Genomic DNA, 19309 nt, shown 5'->3' on the forward strand with positions numbered 1-19309 from the left:
TTCACAGGAGGTGAAGCAGCCTGAGCAGGGGTTTTGAAAGCAACATAGTATACGTGTATATATAATGGAATTTCACTCAGAAACTACAGGGGTTTCTCCACAGATCATACATTCACAGGGGCATGATTTGCTTAACAGGGAGAAAGGCTCTGGTGTGTTCTCTGTAACAATATCCACTTCACAGTATAAACAGGTGCTAGCATTGTGTTCTCAACTTACAAGTCCAGAAGGAAAGGCACAATGTAGCAAAAAAAAATTTTTTGGATCCTAGAGTCAGGCGCAATAACACAGACCAACTATTGTTAACGGTCTTGATCTACTTTTCCACAAAGAAGGAGATTCTCCGCTCGGAAATTAAGGTCTTTCTTTCTCCTTCTTGTTCAACCATCAGAGCATGTTTCATCATTACATATACAAAAAAGGGGGGGGCGAGAGTTAAAAAAAGATATTTTCACGATTCTTTTTTTTTTTAACTCTCAACATCCTTCTTTGATTGTCATTATCTTGCCCAGCTTCAGTGAGTTAGTCATGACATTTAATTCTACTCAAAAATTTCAACAAACATTATTTTCTGTTTCTTACTGGAATCCTGACTGATATGGCATGGATAAATATTAGTCAAATTGAAATATATCTCAGTAAGAATGCTTGTAATAAATATACCACTCTAAAAACTCACATGTGTGTAGATTCTGAAATCAATAACATAACACAGGCAAACCTCATTTTCTTTTTCTTTTTTTTTTATTTATGATAGTCACACAGAGAGAGAGAGAGAGGCAGAGACATAGGCAGAGGTAGAAGCAGCCTCCATGCACCCAGAGCCCAATGTGGAATTCGATCCCAGGTCTCCAAGATCGCGCCCTGGGCCAAAGGCAGGCGCCAAACCACTGCGCCACCCAAGGATCCCAAACCTCATTTTCTGCTTAAGTATGATATATGACAGAACTTGAATTAAAATACAAAACCATTTGTTCCACTTAATTTTTCAAGTATTTCTCCATAAATACCTTCTACTTTTCCATTCACATGATGCCACTACCAAACTGAATTGATTCTAAGAGGCCTAAGTAACTCATTCAGTAAATATAAACTCAGGTATTGAATATATTTGGTCAGCTTTTCTGTCACTTATTGGAAGACTGTGGCCATTAGGAAATACTTAGTTCGTCTCATAATTAGCATAAGTTAGTCTGCACAGAACTAATCCCTTACTCTTTCCTTCTTAGATTGCACTTCTTTTCTTATCAGCGTAACTCAGGTCATATTTTAGGATCTATAAAAGAATTTCCCCAATATACTTTTCTAGGGGCTTCTAATTCATTCACTCAGGTTTACCAGTAAATAATATCATCAGGATTTTAAAACAGTCTGACTGGCAATTGGGTACCAGGGAAAATAATTGGGAGGCAAATATTTAGCTTCAGATTTGACATTACTAGTTGTCAGCTTTGAGTAGTTCTTAAAACTTTGATTTCTTTGAGTTTCAGTGTCCTCATTTGTGAAATATGGGTCATAATATCTACCTTCAAAACCCGGTATGAAAATTAAATCAAAATAAATATATCTGATGAAGAATAAAAATCATACAGTCATCTCAGTAGATGCAGAAAAAGCATTTGACAAAACTTAACACCCATTCATGATAAAAACGCTCAACAGAGTAGGTTTAGAGGGAACATAAATCATATTAAAAGCCATATATGAAAAACCCACAGCTAACATCACACTCAGTGTTGAAAAATGGAGAGCTTTTCCTCTAAAATGAGAAACAAAACAAAAATGTCCACTCTCACCATTTTATTCAAGCTAGAAGTCATAGCCACAGCAATCAGACAAAAAAGAAATCAGAGGCATCCATGTTGGTAAATAAGAAGTTAATCTGTTACTATTTTCAGATGACACGATACTATACATAAAATCCTAAAGACTCCACCAAAATTCTACAATAAATAATAAATATTCAATAAAGTTGCAGGACACAAAAGTAATACCCAGAAATTAATAGCATTTCTGTACATGAATAATAAATTAGCAGCAAGAGAAATTAAGAAAACAACTCTATTTACAATTGTGTCAGAAAGAATAAAATAATAATAAACTTAACAGAGAAGGTGATAAATCCCCAATAGTGCAATGTGGGAAATATCAGAAAGGGAGACAGAACGTAAAGACTGCTAACTCTGGGAAACGAACTAGGGGTGGTGGAAGGGGAGGAGGGCGGGGGGTGGGAGTGAATGGGTGACGGGCACTGGGTGTTATTCTGTATGTTAGTAAATTGAACACCAATAAAAAATAAATTAAAAAAAATAAATAAAGTTGGATATTGTTGTTTACTTTTTTCAATAAAGTTATATTTTTACCAACAAAAAAAAAAAAGAGAAGGTGAAAAACTTATACCTCTACAACTGAAAAACATTGAAAAAAGAAACTGAAGATGACACAAACAAATGGAAAGATTTTCCATCCTCATGAATTTGAAGAATTAATATTGTTAAAATGTCCATATTTCCAAAAGCAATCCACAGATTCAGTGCAATCCTCAAGAAAATACCAACAGCATTTTCCATAAAGCCAAATAGACAAATTTGGCTATATAGCCAATTTCCCAAATAATAATTTTGAGAAAGAAAAACAAACCTGAAAAAAAAGAAAAACAAATTTGGAGTTATCACTATTCCAGATTTCAAGATAGACTACAAAGCTGTAGTAATAAAAACAGTGTGGTACTTGCACAAAAATAGATCAATAGAATAGAATAAAGAGCCCAGACATAAACTCACATTTACATGTTAATCTATGGCAAAGAAGGCAAGAATATATAATTGGGAAAAGACAGTCTCTTCAACAAATGGTATTGAAGAAACTGGACAGCTACATGCAAAAGAATCTGAACCATTTTCTTACAGCATACACCAAAATAAACTCACAGTGGATTAAAGAACAAATGTGAGGATTAAAACCATAACACTCATAGAAGAAAACATAGGTGGTAATTTCTTTGATATTGGCCATAGAAACACTTTTCTGTATATGTCTTCCCCGGCAAGAGAAGCAGAAGCAAAATTAAACTCTTGGGATTATACCGAAATAAAAATTTAGCTTTTGTACAATGAATAAAACCATCAACAAAACAAAACAACCTACTGAATGAAAGAAGATATTTGCAATATATCCAATAAAAGGCTGATAATATATATATATATATATATATGATATATAGAGAGAGAACTTATACAACTCAGCACCAAAATAGAACCCCAAATAATTTGATTTAAAAATGGGCAGAAGACTTGGAGCACCTGGGTGGCACAGTTGGTTGAGTGTCTGGTTCTTGATTTTGGCTCAGGTCATGATCTCAGGGTCATAGGATCAAGCCCCATGTGGGAGTCTGCTTCAGATTCTCTACCTTTGTCCCTCTGCCCCTCTCTGCTGTACTCAATCACTCACTCTCTAAAATAAATAAATAAACTTTAGGGGAAAAAATTGGGCAGAAGAATAAACATTTACCAATAAAGACATATAGATGCCCAACAGACACATGAAAAGATGCTCAATATCACTAATCATGAGAGAAATGCAAGTCCAAACCACAATGAGATATCATCTTACAATTGTCTAAATGGCTAAAGTGAAAAAGACAAGAAATAACAAGTTTTGGTAAGGATGTGTAGAAAAAAGGAAACCTCATGCACTGTTGGTGAGAATATAAATTGCTATAGCCACTGTGGAAAACAGTATGGAGGTTCTTCAAAAAATTAAAAAAAAGAAACACCATATGATCCAATAATTCCGCTACTCAGTACTTACCCAAAGGAAACAAAAACACTAATTCAAAAAGATATATGTTGGCCATGTCTATGTCTTCCTCTGTGAGATTTCTCTTCATGTCTTTTGCCCATTTCATGATTGGATTGTTTGTTTCTTCGGTGTTGAGTTTAATAAGTTCTTTATAGATCTTGGAAACTAGCCCTTTATCTGATACGTCATTTGCAAATATCTTCTCCCATTCTGTAGGTTGTCTTCTAGTTTTGTTGACTGTATCCTTTGCTGTGCAAAAGCTTCTTATCTTGATGAAGTCCCAATAGTTCATTTTTGCTTTTGTTTCTTTTGCCTTCGTGGATGTATCTTGCAAGAAGCTACTGGTGCCCATCGAAAGATGAATGGATAAAGAAGATGTGGTTTATGTATACAATGGAATATTACTCAGCCATTAGAAATGACAAATACCCACCATTTGCTTCAACGTGGATGGAACTGGAGGGTATTATGCTGAGTGAAGTAAGTCAATCAGAGAAGGACAAACAGTGTATGTTCTCATTCATGTGGGGAATATAAATAATAGTGAAAGGGAATATAAGGGAAGGGAGAAGAAATGTGTGGGAAATATCAGAAAGGGAGACAGAACATAAAGACTCCTAACTCTGGGAAACGAACTAGGGGTGGTGGAAGGGGAGGAGGGCGGGGGGTGGGGGTGAATGGGTGACGGGCACTGAGGGGGGCACTTGATGGGATGAGCACTGGGTGTTATTCTATATGTGGCAAATTGAACACCAATAAAAAAATAAATTTAAAAAAAGATATATGCATCCTTATGTTTATTGCAATATTACTTCCAATAGCCATGATACAGAAGCAACCAAAGTGTCCATCAGAAGAAGAATAGATAAGGAAGATGTGACATATATATATATGAATAACATATATATGTATATACATATATATGAATAATACTCAGCTATAAAAAAGAATGAGATCATGCCATTTGCATCAACATGCATGAGTATTATCCTACGTGAAATAAGTCAGTCAGAGAAAGACAAATGCAACATAATTTCACTCATATGTGGAATCTAAATAACAAAACTAATAAGTAAATAAGCAAAGGCAGACTCAGACCTGTAAATACAGAGGACCAACTGATTGTTGTCAGAGAGGAGAGAAGTAGGGGCAAAATGGCTCAAGGCAAATGGTAGATACAGGCCTCCAATTCCGGAATGATTAAGTCTTGGAAATAAAAGACATAGCATTGGAACATAGGCAATGATAATGTAATAGCACTGTATGGTGACAGATGTTAGGTACACTTGTGGTGAGCACAGCATAACCTATGAACTTGTTGAATTACTATGTTGCACACCTGAAACTAATGTAACATTGTGTGTCAACTATACTCAAAAAAATTATAATGGAAAAACGTGAGCACATCTGGCACATTGTGTGATACATACTATTTTAAACTATTCAACAAAATATAAGATAAACAGGACTGCTCATAATATCTTTAAAACTTGGGCTGGAGTCCCAAGTCTTCCATGAAACTTACCTCATTTTTTCCAACTTCTAACTCTTGCTTATTTATCCCCACACTATTAAAAAGAAATGATCTCTAGCTGCACTTAACTCCTGTTTAGTGTAACAATATCTTGGTTATAACATTCTTCCAGGCTATCTTATGCTGACAATGATTCAAATACACATATTGTTTCTCATACTAGATTGTAAGTTTCTTATATATCATAGACATTTCTGTATGACTCACAATTACTGAAAATTGTTTCTATTTATTATCTATTCTATAGTCAGTAGATACTTGAGTAAATACCTGTGTAATTGTAGGTCATACTCTCAGTTGATAGCCACAGTGCCCACACCTTCCAAATTTTCTGGTATAATTCCAGTTTTTAAATACTCTATTTTTTCAAACTCTTCCAGTTTTTATTTTTATTTTTTAAATATTTTATTTTTTCATAAGAGATACAGGTAGAGACATAGGCAGAGGGAGAAGCAGGCTCCCTGTGGGAAGCCTGATGTGGAGCTTGATTCTGGGATCCTGGGATCATGACCTGAGCCAAAGGCAGATGCTCAACCACGGAGCCACCCAGGTGCCCCGAAACTTCCAATTTTTAGACCAAAGTAAATATCATGGATTAGTTCTTCATACCCATTTCAATACTTTCTAACATGCTGAGGCTGGGAAAACTTTAAACTACAGTTCTCAGGTTTTCATTCATTTTTAGTTTCCTCTCTAGTGTGCTTTTATGAGACTCTGTTTTTTTTAATAATAAATTTATTTTTTATTGGTGTTCAATTTACCAACATACAGAATAACACCCAGTGCTCATCCCATCAAGTGCCCCCCTCAGTGCCCGTCACCCATTCACCCCCACCCCCCACCCTCCTCCCCTTCCACCACCCCTAGTTCGTTTCCCAGAGTTAGGAGTCTTTATGTTCTGTCTCCCTTTCTGATATTTCCCACACATTTCTTCTCCCTTCCCTTCTATTACCTTTCACTATTATTTATATTCCCCAAATGAATGAGAACATACAATGTTTGTCCTTCTCCGATTGACTTACTTCACTCAGCATAATACCCTCCAGTTCCATCCACGTTGAAGCAAATGGTGGGCATTTGTCATTTCTAATGGCTGAGTAATATTCCATTGTATACATAAACCACATCTTCTTTATCCATTCATCTTTAGATGGACACCAGTAACTTCTTGCAAGATACATCCACGAAGGCAAAAGAAACAAAAGCAAAAATGAATTATTGGGACTTCATCAAGATAAGAAGCTTTTGCACAGCAAAGGATACAGTCAACAAAACTCAAAGACAACTACAGAATGGGAGAAGATATTTGCAAATGACGTATCAGATAAAGGGCTAGTTTCCAAGATCTATAAAGAACTTATTAAACTCAACACCAAAGAAACAAACAATCCAATCATGAAATGGGCAAAAGACATGAAGAGAAATCTCACAGAGGAAGACATAGACATGGCCAACAGGCACATGAGAAAATGCTCTGCATCACTGGCCATCAGGGAAATACAAATCAAAACCACAATGAGATCCCACCTCACACCAGTGAGAATGGGGAAAATTAACAAGGCAGGAAACCACACATGTTGGAGGGGATGCGGAGAAAAGGGAACCCTCTTACACTGTTGGTGGGAATGTGAACTGGTGCAGCCACTCTGGAATACTGTGTGGAGGTTCCTCAAAGAGTTAAAAATAGACCTGCCCTAGACCCAGCAATTGCACTGCTGGGGATTTACCCCAAAGATTCAGATGCAATGAAACGCCGGGACACCTGCACCCCGATGTTTATAGCAGCAATGTCCACAATAGCTTTTATGAGACTCTGATTCAAACATAAGCCATATGCAGAGGGCAGAAGAGTATGGGACATTGATTTAGCTGATGTAAATTATGGCCAAAGTTCTGGAGCCAGTAGATTCTGGTTCATTAGCCCTAGGGATGAAGCACCAGTAACAGCAGTAACTTTCTCTATTGTGATTGAGATGAGGGGATTCTGGAGGCTGAAGTTTGTTCCTGGGGTTCAACCTAAAGTCCCCTATTTCCAGCTCTCACTATGATTCTAAAGAACCAAATTCTCTTTCCACCTAAACTAGCTAAGGTGAATTCCATTATTTGTAACAGAACACTGATGATACAATCACCTGGGGAAAATTGTTATTTATTCTAAACCCTGATTTTCTTGCTTGAAAACTGGAAATATAATAGCATTTTATAGAGTTGTTGGAAGCGTTAAATTAAATAACACATGTGAAGTTGTTAGCACATAACAAGCATACAACTTATTAATATTAATATTAATATTAGTTTTCTGTGAAGAGTTGCTCTTGCTCTTGTATATTCACAAATGTCCTTATATCCCTACTGATGGTAGACCTTGAATCTTTAAAAATAGACATGACCTTAGTCATTTGATTGACTGGGGTGTTTTGGGATGAAGGAATTAAAGTTTAGAGTAATTCAAAGATTTCTGGCATGAGAGCTTGAATGGATAGTTTAACTACTTTCTAAGGAATCTGAAATTATTCTAGAATTCCAGTGTTTCAGCTATTGGATAGTCAAATTAACCAACTCAGTAAAATTTATGAATATTAACAGAAGCAGAGTTCCTTACAAACATAAATGGAATAATATCATGTAAGCCTTCACAGTAGATGAATGATGAAAATAACCACATAAATATAGTAATAACTATTTCTCTGTTGAATTTATTTTTTCTTAAAGATTTTGTTTATTTATTTGACAGAGAGAGAGCACAGGCAGAGGGAGAGGGAAAAGCAGGCTCCCCACAGAGCAGAGACCGTGATGCAGGTCTTTTTTTTTTTTTTTTTTTTTTTTTTTATTTTATTTTATTTATTTTTTTTTTTATTGGTGTTCAATTTACTAACATACAGAATAACACCCAGTGCCCGTCACCCATTCACTCCCACCCCCCGCCCTCCTCCCCTTCTACCACCCCTAGTTCGTTTCCCAGAGTTAGCAGTCTTTACGTTCTGTCTCCCTTTCTGATATTTCCCACACATTTCTTCTCCCTTCCCTTATTTTCCCTTTCACTATTATTTATATTCCCCAAATGAATGAGAACATATAATGTTTGTCCTTCTCCGACTGACTTACTTCACTCAGCATAATACCCTCCAGTTCCATCCACGTCGAAGCAAATGGTGGGTATTTGTCATTTCTAATAGCTGAGTAATATTCCATTGTATACATAAACCACATCTTCTTTATCCATTCATCTTTTGTTGGACACCGAGGCTCCTTCCACAGTTTGGCTATAGTGGCCATTGCTGCTAGAAACATCGGGGTGCAGGTGTCCCGGCGTTTCATTGCATTTGTATCTTTGGGGTAAATCCCCAACAGTGCAATTGCTGGGTCGTAGGGCAGGTATATTTTTAACTGTTTGAGGAACCTCCACACAGTTTTCCAGAGTGGCTGCACCAGTTCACATTCCCACCAACAGTGTAGGAGGGTTCCCTTTTCTCCGCATCCTCTCCAACATTTGTTGTTTCCTGCCTTGTTAATTTTCCCCATTCTCACTGGTGTGAGGTGGTATCTCATTGTAGTTTTGATTTGTATTTCCCTGATGGCAAGTGATGCAGAGCATTTTCTCATATCGTGATGCAGGTCTTGATCCCAGGACCCTGACATCATGACCCGAGCTGAAGGCAGACATTTATCTGACTGAGTCATCCAAGTGCCCCTTCCTGTTGAATTTCATAATGATTTCACCTAAATTTACTTTTAATAAAGGATATTAATTGAATGGATAAATTGATACATTATTATATAAATTGACATATATAATTATGTGTTTGTATAAAAATAAATCCACACATTAAAAAATCATCTTTGTTCTTACTCATGAATTTTAGCCCAGAAAACATGTTCACATGAATGCTGTATAGATGGCACCAAAATTCTACTTATGCTTGATGGTCCTATCTCTAATCAAAAGTATTTAACAAGGAGCTAACAAAATTTTCAAATATTGGACAATAACCTTCAGCTGCTGCTACCACACTTCTTGTTTTCAAGAGAGATATATGCAGAAGGGATATTGCAGGTAAAGACACATTCTGTTGTATGTTAGATATGTGTCCTCAGCCTCTTAATTGGTGAGCAGGCCTGGACCAGATTTGAGACACAAGGTCATTTCTTGTCCTGCTGATCCAACTCCTAGACTTTAAAAGCCTGAGCAGCCTCTTTGTACTTTCCCCCTAGGCCCACAGTCTAATCACGGCCCTCAAGGTCTTGACACTTTGGTGGTTAAAGGAGACATGGCAAGTTTAAATGAGCAAGGAGAAGGTTTCAATCTTAAAGGTTAGAGCAGAGATGTTATCAGCTGCCTGTTTCATGTGCCCTTTGCCTTGCCTCCTGCTCTCCTTTGCTTTGGATCCCAGCTAAAACCTCTTTCTCAGGCTATTCTTAATAACTATTCATGAAAATATACCAAATAAATAAATAAATGTATGTTTTACATAAAATACAGAAGAAAAGAGTAATAGAAAACCTTCCTAAATGAAGAGCCAAGATGAGAGAAGTTTCCTTAGAAGATGAGGTGCAGGGCAGCCCCGGTGGCACAGCGGTTTAGCGCCACCTGCAGCCCAGGGCGTGATCCTGGAGACCCTGGATGGAGTCCCATGTCAGACTCTCTGCATGGAGCCTCCTTCTCCCTCTGCCTGTGTCTCTGCCTCTCATTCTCTCTCTGTGTTTCTATGAATAAATAAATAAAATCTTTTTTACAAAAATGGTAAGGGACAGGGGATGCCTGCGTGGCTCAGCGGCTGAGTGTCTGCCTTTGGCTCAGGCTGTGATTCTGGCATCCAGGATCGAGTCCCACGTCGGGCTCCCTGTGTGGAGCCTGCTTCTCCCTCTGCCTGTGTCTCTGCTTCTCTCTCTCTCTCTCTCTCTCACTCTCACTCTCACTCTGTGTGTGTGTGTTTCTCATTAATAAATAAATAAAATCTTTTTAAAAAGATAAGGGACAAAATTGGCTACTTCTACATTTGCTCCCCCCCCTCCCAAAGCTTGATCCCTAGCACTATGTATAGTTGTTTGTTTTGGATGCTTTGGAGTATTCTTTTCTTGAGTGAAAGGAATAGAGAGAAAGCTGTGCTTCTCCCTAGAGTTTAGCTTGTACTATTAACACTATTTAATCATATTTTGTGTATTTGAGCCTCTAACCAGCACCCCTCTGATTAATATTAATGCTTTAAAGTCCTAGATCATGAGTAATAATTACTTCCCAAACAACCAGAGAGAAGAAGGAAAACCAAGGATTGGGGTCAGGATTAGGATCAATCACTTGGCTGATCTGCTATGAAGCTGTTGCTGTTCTGTTTCTCCATCTGATAATCATCTAGCATCCTCTCTGTTGACCTTGGGAGATCACTAGGGAAATTTCTCTAATTTCTTTCTCACTGTTGCTCTTGAAAATCCTATAGCAATTGTGAACCAGATCCCCAAGGATGTGTCTTTAAAGAATGGTTGTCTCTACTGAGCAGTGGGCTCATTGCATCCTTGACCTATTCATCTCTAGGTTCTGCCTGAATGAGGTCTGTGGGAAGAATTCACATGCAAAGCCAGCCCAAGTTTAATGGCAGAGAAAGAGAATGAGAGCAAGAGGGAGGAATGGGAAATGATACACATCAAAACAGCTACAGAAAAAAAACATACAAAACAGAAAAATCTCTTCTCATTTGGACTATCATTCAACAGAGGCATCCAACAGACCCAGAAGTAATCTTTGCATTTTGGCTGCTGCATTTTCTTTGAATTAATAGCAGAGTAATTTTTCATTTCTTTATAATTCATCTGGAATTCATCTGAGTCTTTCTCAGGCAAGGAGAATCACAAAGTCACAGAAGTCTTGAGTTTCATAGAGAAACAATTTTCCAGGATTTAGATCAGGCTAACCAAAAGGTTCTTTTTTTATTCCCTTTTCTCTTTTCCTTTCTGTAATGAATCTGCAAGTCCTTTCAGGTAGAGAGATTGGCCGTATTTTCTGAGTACCTTCCACAGATCTGACCACTGGGCAACCGAACCAAGGTCTCCATACCAGACTCAACCAAGACAATCTACTTCACCCAGATCCCTAAAGAGAAGTAAACAGAATGCACTATGGTGAGACACCTTTCTTAATTAAATATCACAAATTATTTGCTTATTGAGTGCCAACCATGCATCAGGAACTATGCAGGACACGAGACATAAAAAGACAAGACAAAAACAGGATAAAATTAGTAGTTTCAAGGAGTTAACAAATCTAGTAGTGGTGAAAGGTAAGCAAAGTAATACATGTTATCATGATATGATGCTCTTAGGTCCAAAATGTTACAAAACCAGGTAGCTAGGGATTATGGGAAGAAGGTAGTGATAGTGAGGATAGTTATACAGAGAATGAATCTGAGTAGGCATTTGCCAGATGGCAAAAGCTAAAAGAATTTCAGGTAGAGGATAGACTATATACAAGTGCACAGTCTTAAAGAAGGATGTTGCCCTGAAAATCTACAAATTCTTTAGTGTGGCTTGAGTTTTAGTTGAGTATCAAACAAAGGAATTAGATATGAGGAATGTGGGGGTCAGATCGTGAAAGACTTGCTATGCAATGTAAAGAGTTCAAATGTACACTTGTTAATATCACCCGATCATATTTATTTTAGTAAAATCAGTCTGAAGACAGGAATACTGTTTAGTATCTATATGTTTTGTCTTAAGTGGACAATAGTCCTTTTTGCTAGCCTCTATATGGGTTCTAGCCCTTTTCAATGCATGCCCACTCTACCTCTGCTGAGACCTGAACTTCCAATTTTTCTTTCCATCCTACCTTCCACCCCAACTACACACACCACCTCCCTTTATTTGCACTATTCTCCTAGTTCTTATCTAACTTCCCCTTCCTTCTATTTCCCACCTGTAGCGTCTTTCAAGAAATACACATCAATCTAAGGATATTTGGGTGCCTATGTCTGTAAACATCTACCTTTGGCTCAGGTCATGATCCCAGGGTCTGGGGATTGAGCCCCACATCAGGCTCTCTGCTCTATGAGGAGTCTGCTTCTCCCTCTCCCTCTGCCCTTCCCCCACGCAACTTGTGCTCTCTCTCTCTCTCTCTCAAATAAATAAAATCTTTAAAAATATATACATGAATCTATTCCTTTGACTTAGCCAGTGAGCCTCTCCTCAGACTGAGCCACTCTTTTCCTAATAAAGACCTTCAGAGTTAGGAAACAGTGACTAGGTGGATCATACCAGGTCAATGGCTGGATTAGAGGTCAATGTGCAGTGGGAAAAGCCACATAGATGCAGATACATATGGAGGTCTAACTGGAGATTGGCTGAAAAGCATCATGAGAACTAGGAGGTCTTGAATGTTACACATACTTAGGAGATAAGTTACTATGGGAAATGTTTAGATAAATCCGGTTTTGGAACTTCAGACTGATCACAAAGGCTCACATTGGTGTAAGAGCTATGAGAAGCTTGGACATGGAAGACTTGATTAAAAAGGAATATTGGGGGTATTCCCGGTGGCTCAGCGGTTTAGCGCCACCTTCAGCCCAGGGTGTGGTCCTGGAGACCCGGGATGGAGTCCCGCCTTGGGCTCTCTGCATGGAGTCCGCTTCTCCCTCTGCTTGTGTCTCTGCCTCTCTCTCTGTCTCTGATGAATAAATAAATAAAATCTTTAAAAAAAAAGGAATGTTGGGTTTAGTATGAGGGTCAAGACTGAAGATCGGAGATTGGGTGAGATGGTAAAGAAATTAAGGAAAGAGCAGATTGTGGATTCACAATATTGGGGTGTAAGTGTGGCAGTGGGAAGAGAGAGAGGTGGGAGGCAACACTTAAAGAAGGAGGATTATTGCTCAGTAGAAAGAGTATGATCTTTGGGCACTAACAGTTTTAGGTTATAATTTCTTCTCCACCACCTTCTACTTATATGAGTTTAGTCAAATTATTTACCCTATTATCTGTAATGTGGGACCAAAAATGTCTACCTTATTAGGTTGTAATGAGAATTAAATGAGTTAAAATACAGGAAGAACCTAGTACAAATTCTGCCATATGATAGATATCCAGTAAATGATTAATATTTTTATTACTAGATTATATTGGGGAAGGCAGAGATGAGGAGTGATGAAGGCCAAGTAGGAAAACTGGGAGAAAGTGAAGGACAGGAGTCCCATGTGTCCCTCATTCATGTACTCAGAAAGGGGGTGTATGCAGAGATCTAGGTCATGCTGGAGGAAATATAATAATATCAACTTACTCAAGTTTCAAGAATAAAATACAAATCTTAAAAATCAAGGGAGTTCAGGCTAAAATTAGAGAATATACAAATGAGACTCATCTTGTTTCCACATGTGGTCAGTGTGACACAAGGTATTTTGTGAGATGTTGTAAGACTCAGTGTGCTCAAAATGGGGAGGGATAGTAAAAAGTTATAGGAAAAAGTGTGAAGAGGACTAATCATATATCACCTCATGCTCCAGCCTTATTTTAATCCATTTTCCTCCTCCATGCCACCAATTCTTTCTTTTTTTTAATTTACTTATTCGTGAGAGACATACAGAGAAGAGAGAAGCAGAGACATAGGCAGAGGGAGAAGTAGGCTCCCTGTGAGGAGTCCGATGCAGGACTTGATCTGAGGTCCTTGGGATCAAAACCTGAGCCAAAGACAGACAACCACTGAGACACCCAGGTGCCCCACCACCAATTCTTTCTAATCAAAATGCAACTTATTCCTTCCTTAACTTTTTATCTCTATTTTGTGCCTTTTGTTGTGTCTCCTTGATATTTCTTCTCCTCTCCAAAACTGTGCAAGCTTCATTTCACTTTGTACTCATGTTGGTACCTCCTTGGTGAAGGCTGTCTAGGCTGACAAAAAGTTATTCTTTACCCTGGACTCCCAATACTTAGTATTCTATTGAGAATTAGAACACTCAATATTCTATTTCAATGTTTATCATATTATATTCTAATTCTCTGTTCTCTTCTCTTTCTCCCTTACTAAATAGCTCCAATGTCTATTTGTCTTAGTGTTCTCAGTACATAGAACTGTCACAGTAGGGTTGAAGGTGTGGGGACTAAGGTTAGTGAGGAGGTTTTTTAGATTTATTTGTTTGTTTATTTATTTATTTATTTATTTATGTATTTATGTATGTATGTATTTATTTATTTATTTATGAAAGGCACACAGAGAGAGAGGCAGAGACATACGCAGATAGAGAAGCAGGCTCCACCCAGGGAGCCCAATGTGAGTACTCAATCCTGGGACTCCAGGATCACGACCTGGGCGAAAGGCAGACACTCAACCCCTGAGCCTCCTAGGCATCCCATGGTTAGTGAGGAGTTAAGGAATGGGAAACTAAAGCAAACATTTTTAAAATACTAACATTACCAGAGAGGTAGTAGCAGTAGAAATCGAAGGAAATCGAAGGAGAGGAAGGAGAGGTATTAATTAATGGTACAGTGTTTTTAAGCAAATGTGAAAATATGACCAGTAAAGAAGGATTATTTTTAGAAAGAGAGATAATCATTAAACACCTAAAAGTTTTGGGAAATGATTCAGATATCCTTAAAACATCAATAAGATCAGGTCATTCAACTGCTCTAAACCTTTCCAAGTGTCCCCAGTCTATTCAGAGTAAAAGCCAACATGAGTACAATTGCTTAAAAGACCTATGGTGATCTGCTCATCATCAGCTCTCCTACCCCTTACTTCTCTGATTTCATTTCTCTCTTCCACTCACTCTACTCCAATCATATTGGACTTGCTGTTCTCACATTTTATCTCACTTTAGAGTCTTTGACCTTTTCCCTTTGCCTGGAAACCTCTTCTATCAGACAGCCAAATGGCTGTCACCTTCTTCATGATTCTGCTCAATGAGGCTTAACCCTATCATTCTATTTGAAATATGAAGCTGCTCAACTATATATACTCCTAATTTTCCTTACCTCGCTCTATTTCTCCACAGAACTTATCAATTCTTATATTTACATCCTCATCGTATTTATTCAAAATTTTGAGAAGGACTGTATTTACTACCTGTATCCCTTCACTAAGATATAGCTTCTCAAGATAAGGGTTTGTTGTCTGTTTTGTGCAGTGAGCTATTTCAAGTATCTAGAATAATGTCTGTCACATAGTAGGTATTCAATGATTTTTTTGTGAAAAAGAATGAATTTAATGTCAAAAAGAGATCTCTGATAGGTGATTTTCCTGAAAAATGGGATGTATAGAGCAGATGGAAGATCTGGTTTTAGATAAGAAGAAGGAATGAGCAAAGATGTCAGAAGGTGAGCATGATGATTTGATAGTGGGAAGTTGAAGAAAAATGCATCCTATAACCTCATTTGTAAAATAAAAGCTAAAATTGTCAGCTAAGAATTAGAAAAGAGAGTAGGGGTGGCAGATTGGAGAGCAGAAGCAAGAGTCTTTGGGAAGTATGGAGAGTGAATTAATTTAAAACATAGTGTAGGATAGCCAGCTATTGTTTGTGAACCAGTTGAGTTCTATGACCATAAGTTTATGGCAGTATCATTTGTCTTCTTTTGTGATTTTTCTCTAGCAAGGCTCAGCTGCCTAAGTGCAGATAAGAAAGCCCCATTGCTTTCTTTGAAGGCCACTTCTAAAGGCAATATTAGGACCTTCCTCATATGGGCTACTTGAGTATGTGTCTTTCTTATGGCTGTAACATACTGGACTATAATGGCTTGTTTACTTATTTTATCTCTCAAGACTTTGAATAGGGAAATCTGATCTTTTCATCTTTATATTTTCAAAATGTAACGTGGGACCAGGCCCCCAATAAGTACTCGATAGATCTTTCTCTTACCATTTACAAATGCTATAAATTGTCTGCATTCGTGGTTTATTGAATTTTTAAATATTTTATCCTTTTTCACTCTCAAGGGAATTAAAATTTAGATAACCTGGGGTTTACTTCAGAGTATAAAGTTAGGAAGACATAGATTATGGACTAGAACTTAGGTCTTAAAATTATTTGTTCCAGTGGTCTGTAGTTTTCTTCATGCTTTATTCACTTTGAGTATTGGGGCTCCTTCTGCCAATGCCAAGTCTCTCATGCTACTCCTTTGTTTTCTGTGATTCCTAAAATCTCAGACATGAATGAGTGTACATTCACACGGAAAAATTCCATTACAGTCTGGTTCTGTAATTGTTCCAATTTAGTCTAGGTGCTTCCATACTGCCTTGCAATGGGCAAAAATTACCTCCCTGAGAGAGTTGTTAAAATTAATTAAAGGATAATTCTTTTTAGTAGAGAAAGAAGTCAAATTTGAGTATTGTCTTACTGTGGTAATTTTTCCAACACATATAACCAACTACTTTATTGGAGATCTAGGGGTTTGGCCCACACAGTACATAATTAATCAGAAATCACCACTAAACATCTAGGAAATTCCATGTCTTGTCCTTTTCTGGTCCCTTAATTCTGTCTTTCCCTTTCCAGGTCATCTCTACTGGTCTCCTTGAAAAATATGTTTCTCTTTTCAGATTAATTTTATTTAAAATGTCAAGCCAACTTTTATCTCTACTTTTCTCTTTCTTCTATCCCTACTTGTGAAGAAAGCATTTTTAAATTTCAATTCTCTCCTCAGATCCTATTGTGCCCTAGGAAGCCCAGGACCCTTCTGAGTTGTGGAAGTTCCTGACTCCCCACTCTCAAGGCAGCTCCTTAAATGCAACTTGTGCTCAGCAGTGTCCATATTGATGAGTCTCAGAGTCAAGGAGAAGATACAATTAATCAGGTAACACTTCTTTTGGCAGTATAAAAATTTTGAGCCAGTCCTTGAGGAGGATATAACTGTACAAATTAATTTAGGATCAAATGTTTTATAGATATATAAAATCATTATTATTGTTAGGAGCTGTCTAAAAAAATCAAAATGTATTAAACTGCTCAAGAGAGCAGACATTTCTTCATTCAACTTTTTAAGCCATGGCCCTAAAAATAGGCAAGTAATTGTTAATTACTTTTGCCAGCATCTTCAAAAGACATAAAATATAACTGAGGAGTAGGGCAAAGTCCGCAATTCTCCTGTCAGGAGAGTGTTTTCCAGTTGATATTCTGCTTTTATTTCCTCCAGAATTTGAACTACCTGCTTCCCTGTCCTGCTCTTGACCATCCTTGGCTCTTATTCCAATCATGATGGTTTCCTGATTTATAGCTGTCTGTGAAAGCTGGAAATACACCAATAAGGAAAGTATTTACTCCTCGTACTACCTGAAGACCTCTTTCAGAACAAGATCTGAAGGCCTAAGTCCTGAATCTGACCTCTTGATTCTGCTTTGAGATTCTTAACTTTGCATCTTTAGTGTATTTGTTTTCAGGTCCTATTCTGATGTCTGATTTTCTGGAGAGGATCTTATAGTGTCACTTGACTCCCACATCACACCCTAGGACCAGATTGAGGCACTAGGGTTAAGTTTAATGATAAAGTACCTGTAGCCCAAGGATCCCTTGCTGTTAATGTGGATCTCACTCTTCAATTTGTGTTATTTTCATTAAATACTTTGTCTTTTGGTGTCCTAGCCATGTCAAAGGAAAATATCACCCATATTCATGAATTCATCCTGGTGGGCTTCCCTACTTCCCCTTGGCTACAGGTTCTGCTTTTCCTCCTCTTCCTCATCACCTACCTGTTTGTCCTATTGGAGAATATGATCATCATTCTCACTGTATGGGTCACTGGGTCCCTGCACAAGCCCATGTACTATTTTCTGGGCACTATGTCCTTTCTGGAGACTTGGTATGTATCTGTCACAGTCCCTAAGATGTTGGCTGGATTCCTACTTCATCCCAATACCATCTCCTTCCTGGGATGCATGATCCAACTCTATTTTTTCATCTCACTTGCCTGTACTGAATGTGTGCTCTTGGCTGCCATGGCCTATGACCGTTACGTGGCTATATGTTGTCCTCTTCGTTATCCAGCTATGATGACCACAGAATTTTGTGTGCAGCTGACCATAAGTTCCTGGGTGAGTGGTTTCAGCATCTCCATGGCAAAGGTATACTTCATTTCCCAAGTTGCCTTCTGTGGCAATAATATCTTGAATCATTTTTTCTGTGATGTTTCCCCCATCCTCAAACTGGCCTGCATGGACTTTTCTATGGCTGAGATGGTAGACTTTGTGCTAGCCATTCTCATCCTTGTGTTTCCTCTCTCAGCCACTGTTCTTTCCTATGGCTTCATTGTTTCTACCATCCTGCACATTCCCTCAGCCACTGGGCAGCAGAAGGCCTTCTCCACCTGTGCCTCTCACCTCACAGTGGTGATCATCTTCTATACAGCTGTGATCTTCATGTATGTCCGACCTCGGGCCATTGCTTCATTCAATTCTAACAAGTTGATCTCAGCCATATATGCAGTTTTTACTCCCATGCTCAACCCTATTATCTACTGCCTGAGGAACAAGGAAGTCAAAGATGCCATCAGAAAAACCATGTCAAGTGGCCAAGCCCTTTTTTTGAGAGATTCTTTTTGCTAAAAAGATTCAGACATTCCTTCTCTTTTCTTTCATTCGACTTAATCTCAAAAACACCGACATTAGGTAAAAGCCTGCAATTATAAACATACTGACTGAATACACAATTAAAGGAGAAGAGGCCAGATATATATATATATATATATAAAAGCTCCTTTTCTTTCAGGCTTTTATTAAATGCTTCCTTTTATAATGCAGTAAGTGAAATAACCAGAACTTTATGAGACATATATCAGTACTGGAGTTATAAAATAATTTTATTTTTATGAAGATGCTAAGGAATAGTCAGTTATTATCCAACTAGTTTTTAGAGTTCTATTGGTGAGACTTCTCCATTTTGATTTTGTTTTGTTTTAAAAATCTCTTTGTCTTACGAGGAGTACACAGAAAGAGGTTCTGCTATCATCAATTTCATGGCTAGGACCTGTTTATTGCTCCCTAGAGGGTGAGGACCTTGGTTCCTTTTATAATCA

The 19309-nt window shown here is 37.9% G+C and overlaps 1 protein-coding gene across 1 annotated transcript; it reads left to right on the forward strand.

Moving 5' to 3' along the window:
- Positions 1-17882: 17882 nt before the first annotated feature.
- LOC140615243 (olfactory receptor 6B9) lies at positions 17883-18839 on the forward strand. Its single transcript, XM_072795162.1, has one exon. It carries the CDS (start codon positions 17883-17885, stop codon positions 18837-18839), a length of 957 nt encoding a protein of 318 aa, XP_072651263.1.
- The last annotated feature ends 470 nt before the right edge of the window (positions 18840-19309 follow it).

This window comes from Canis lupus, chromosome 23, assembly GCF_048164855.1.
Source record: "Canis lupus baileyi chromosome 23, mCanLup2.hap1, whole genome shotgun sequence".
In the NCBI taxonomy this organism is placed as follows: Eukaryota; Metazoa; Chordata; class Mammalia; order Carnivora; family Canidae; genus Canis; species Canis lupus.

Coding starts and splice junctions, on each gene's coding strand:
- LOC140615243 (XM_072795162.1), top strand. CDS start 17,883: ATGTCAAAGGAAAATATCACCCATATTCATGAATTCATCCTGGTGGGC.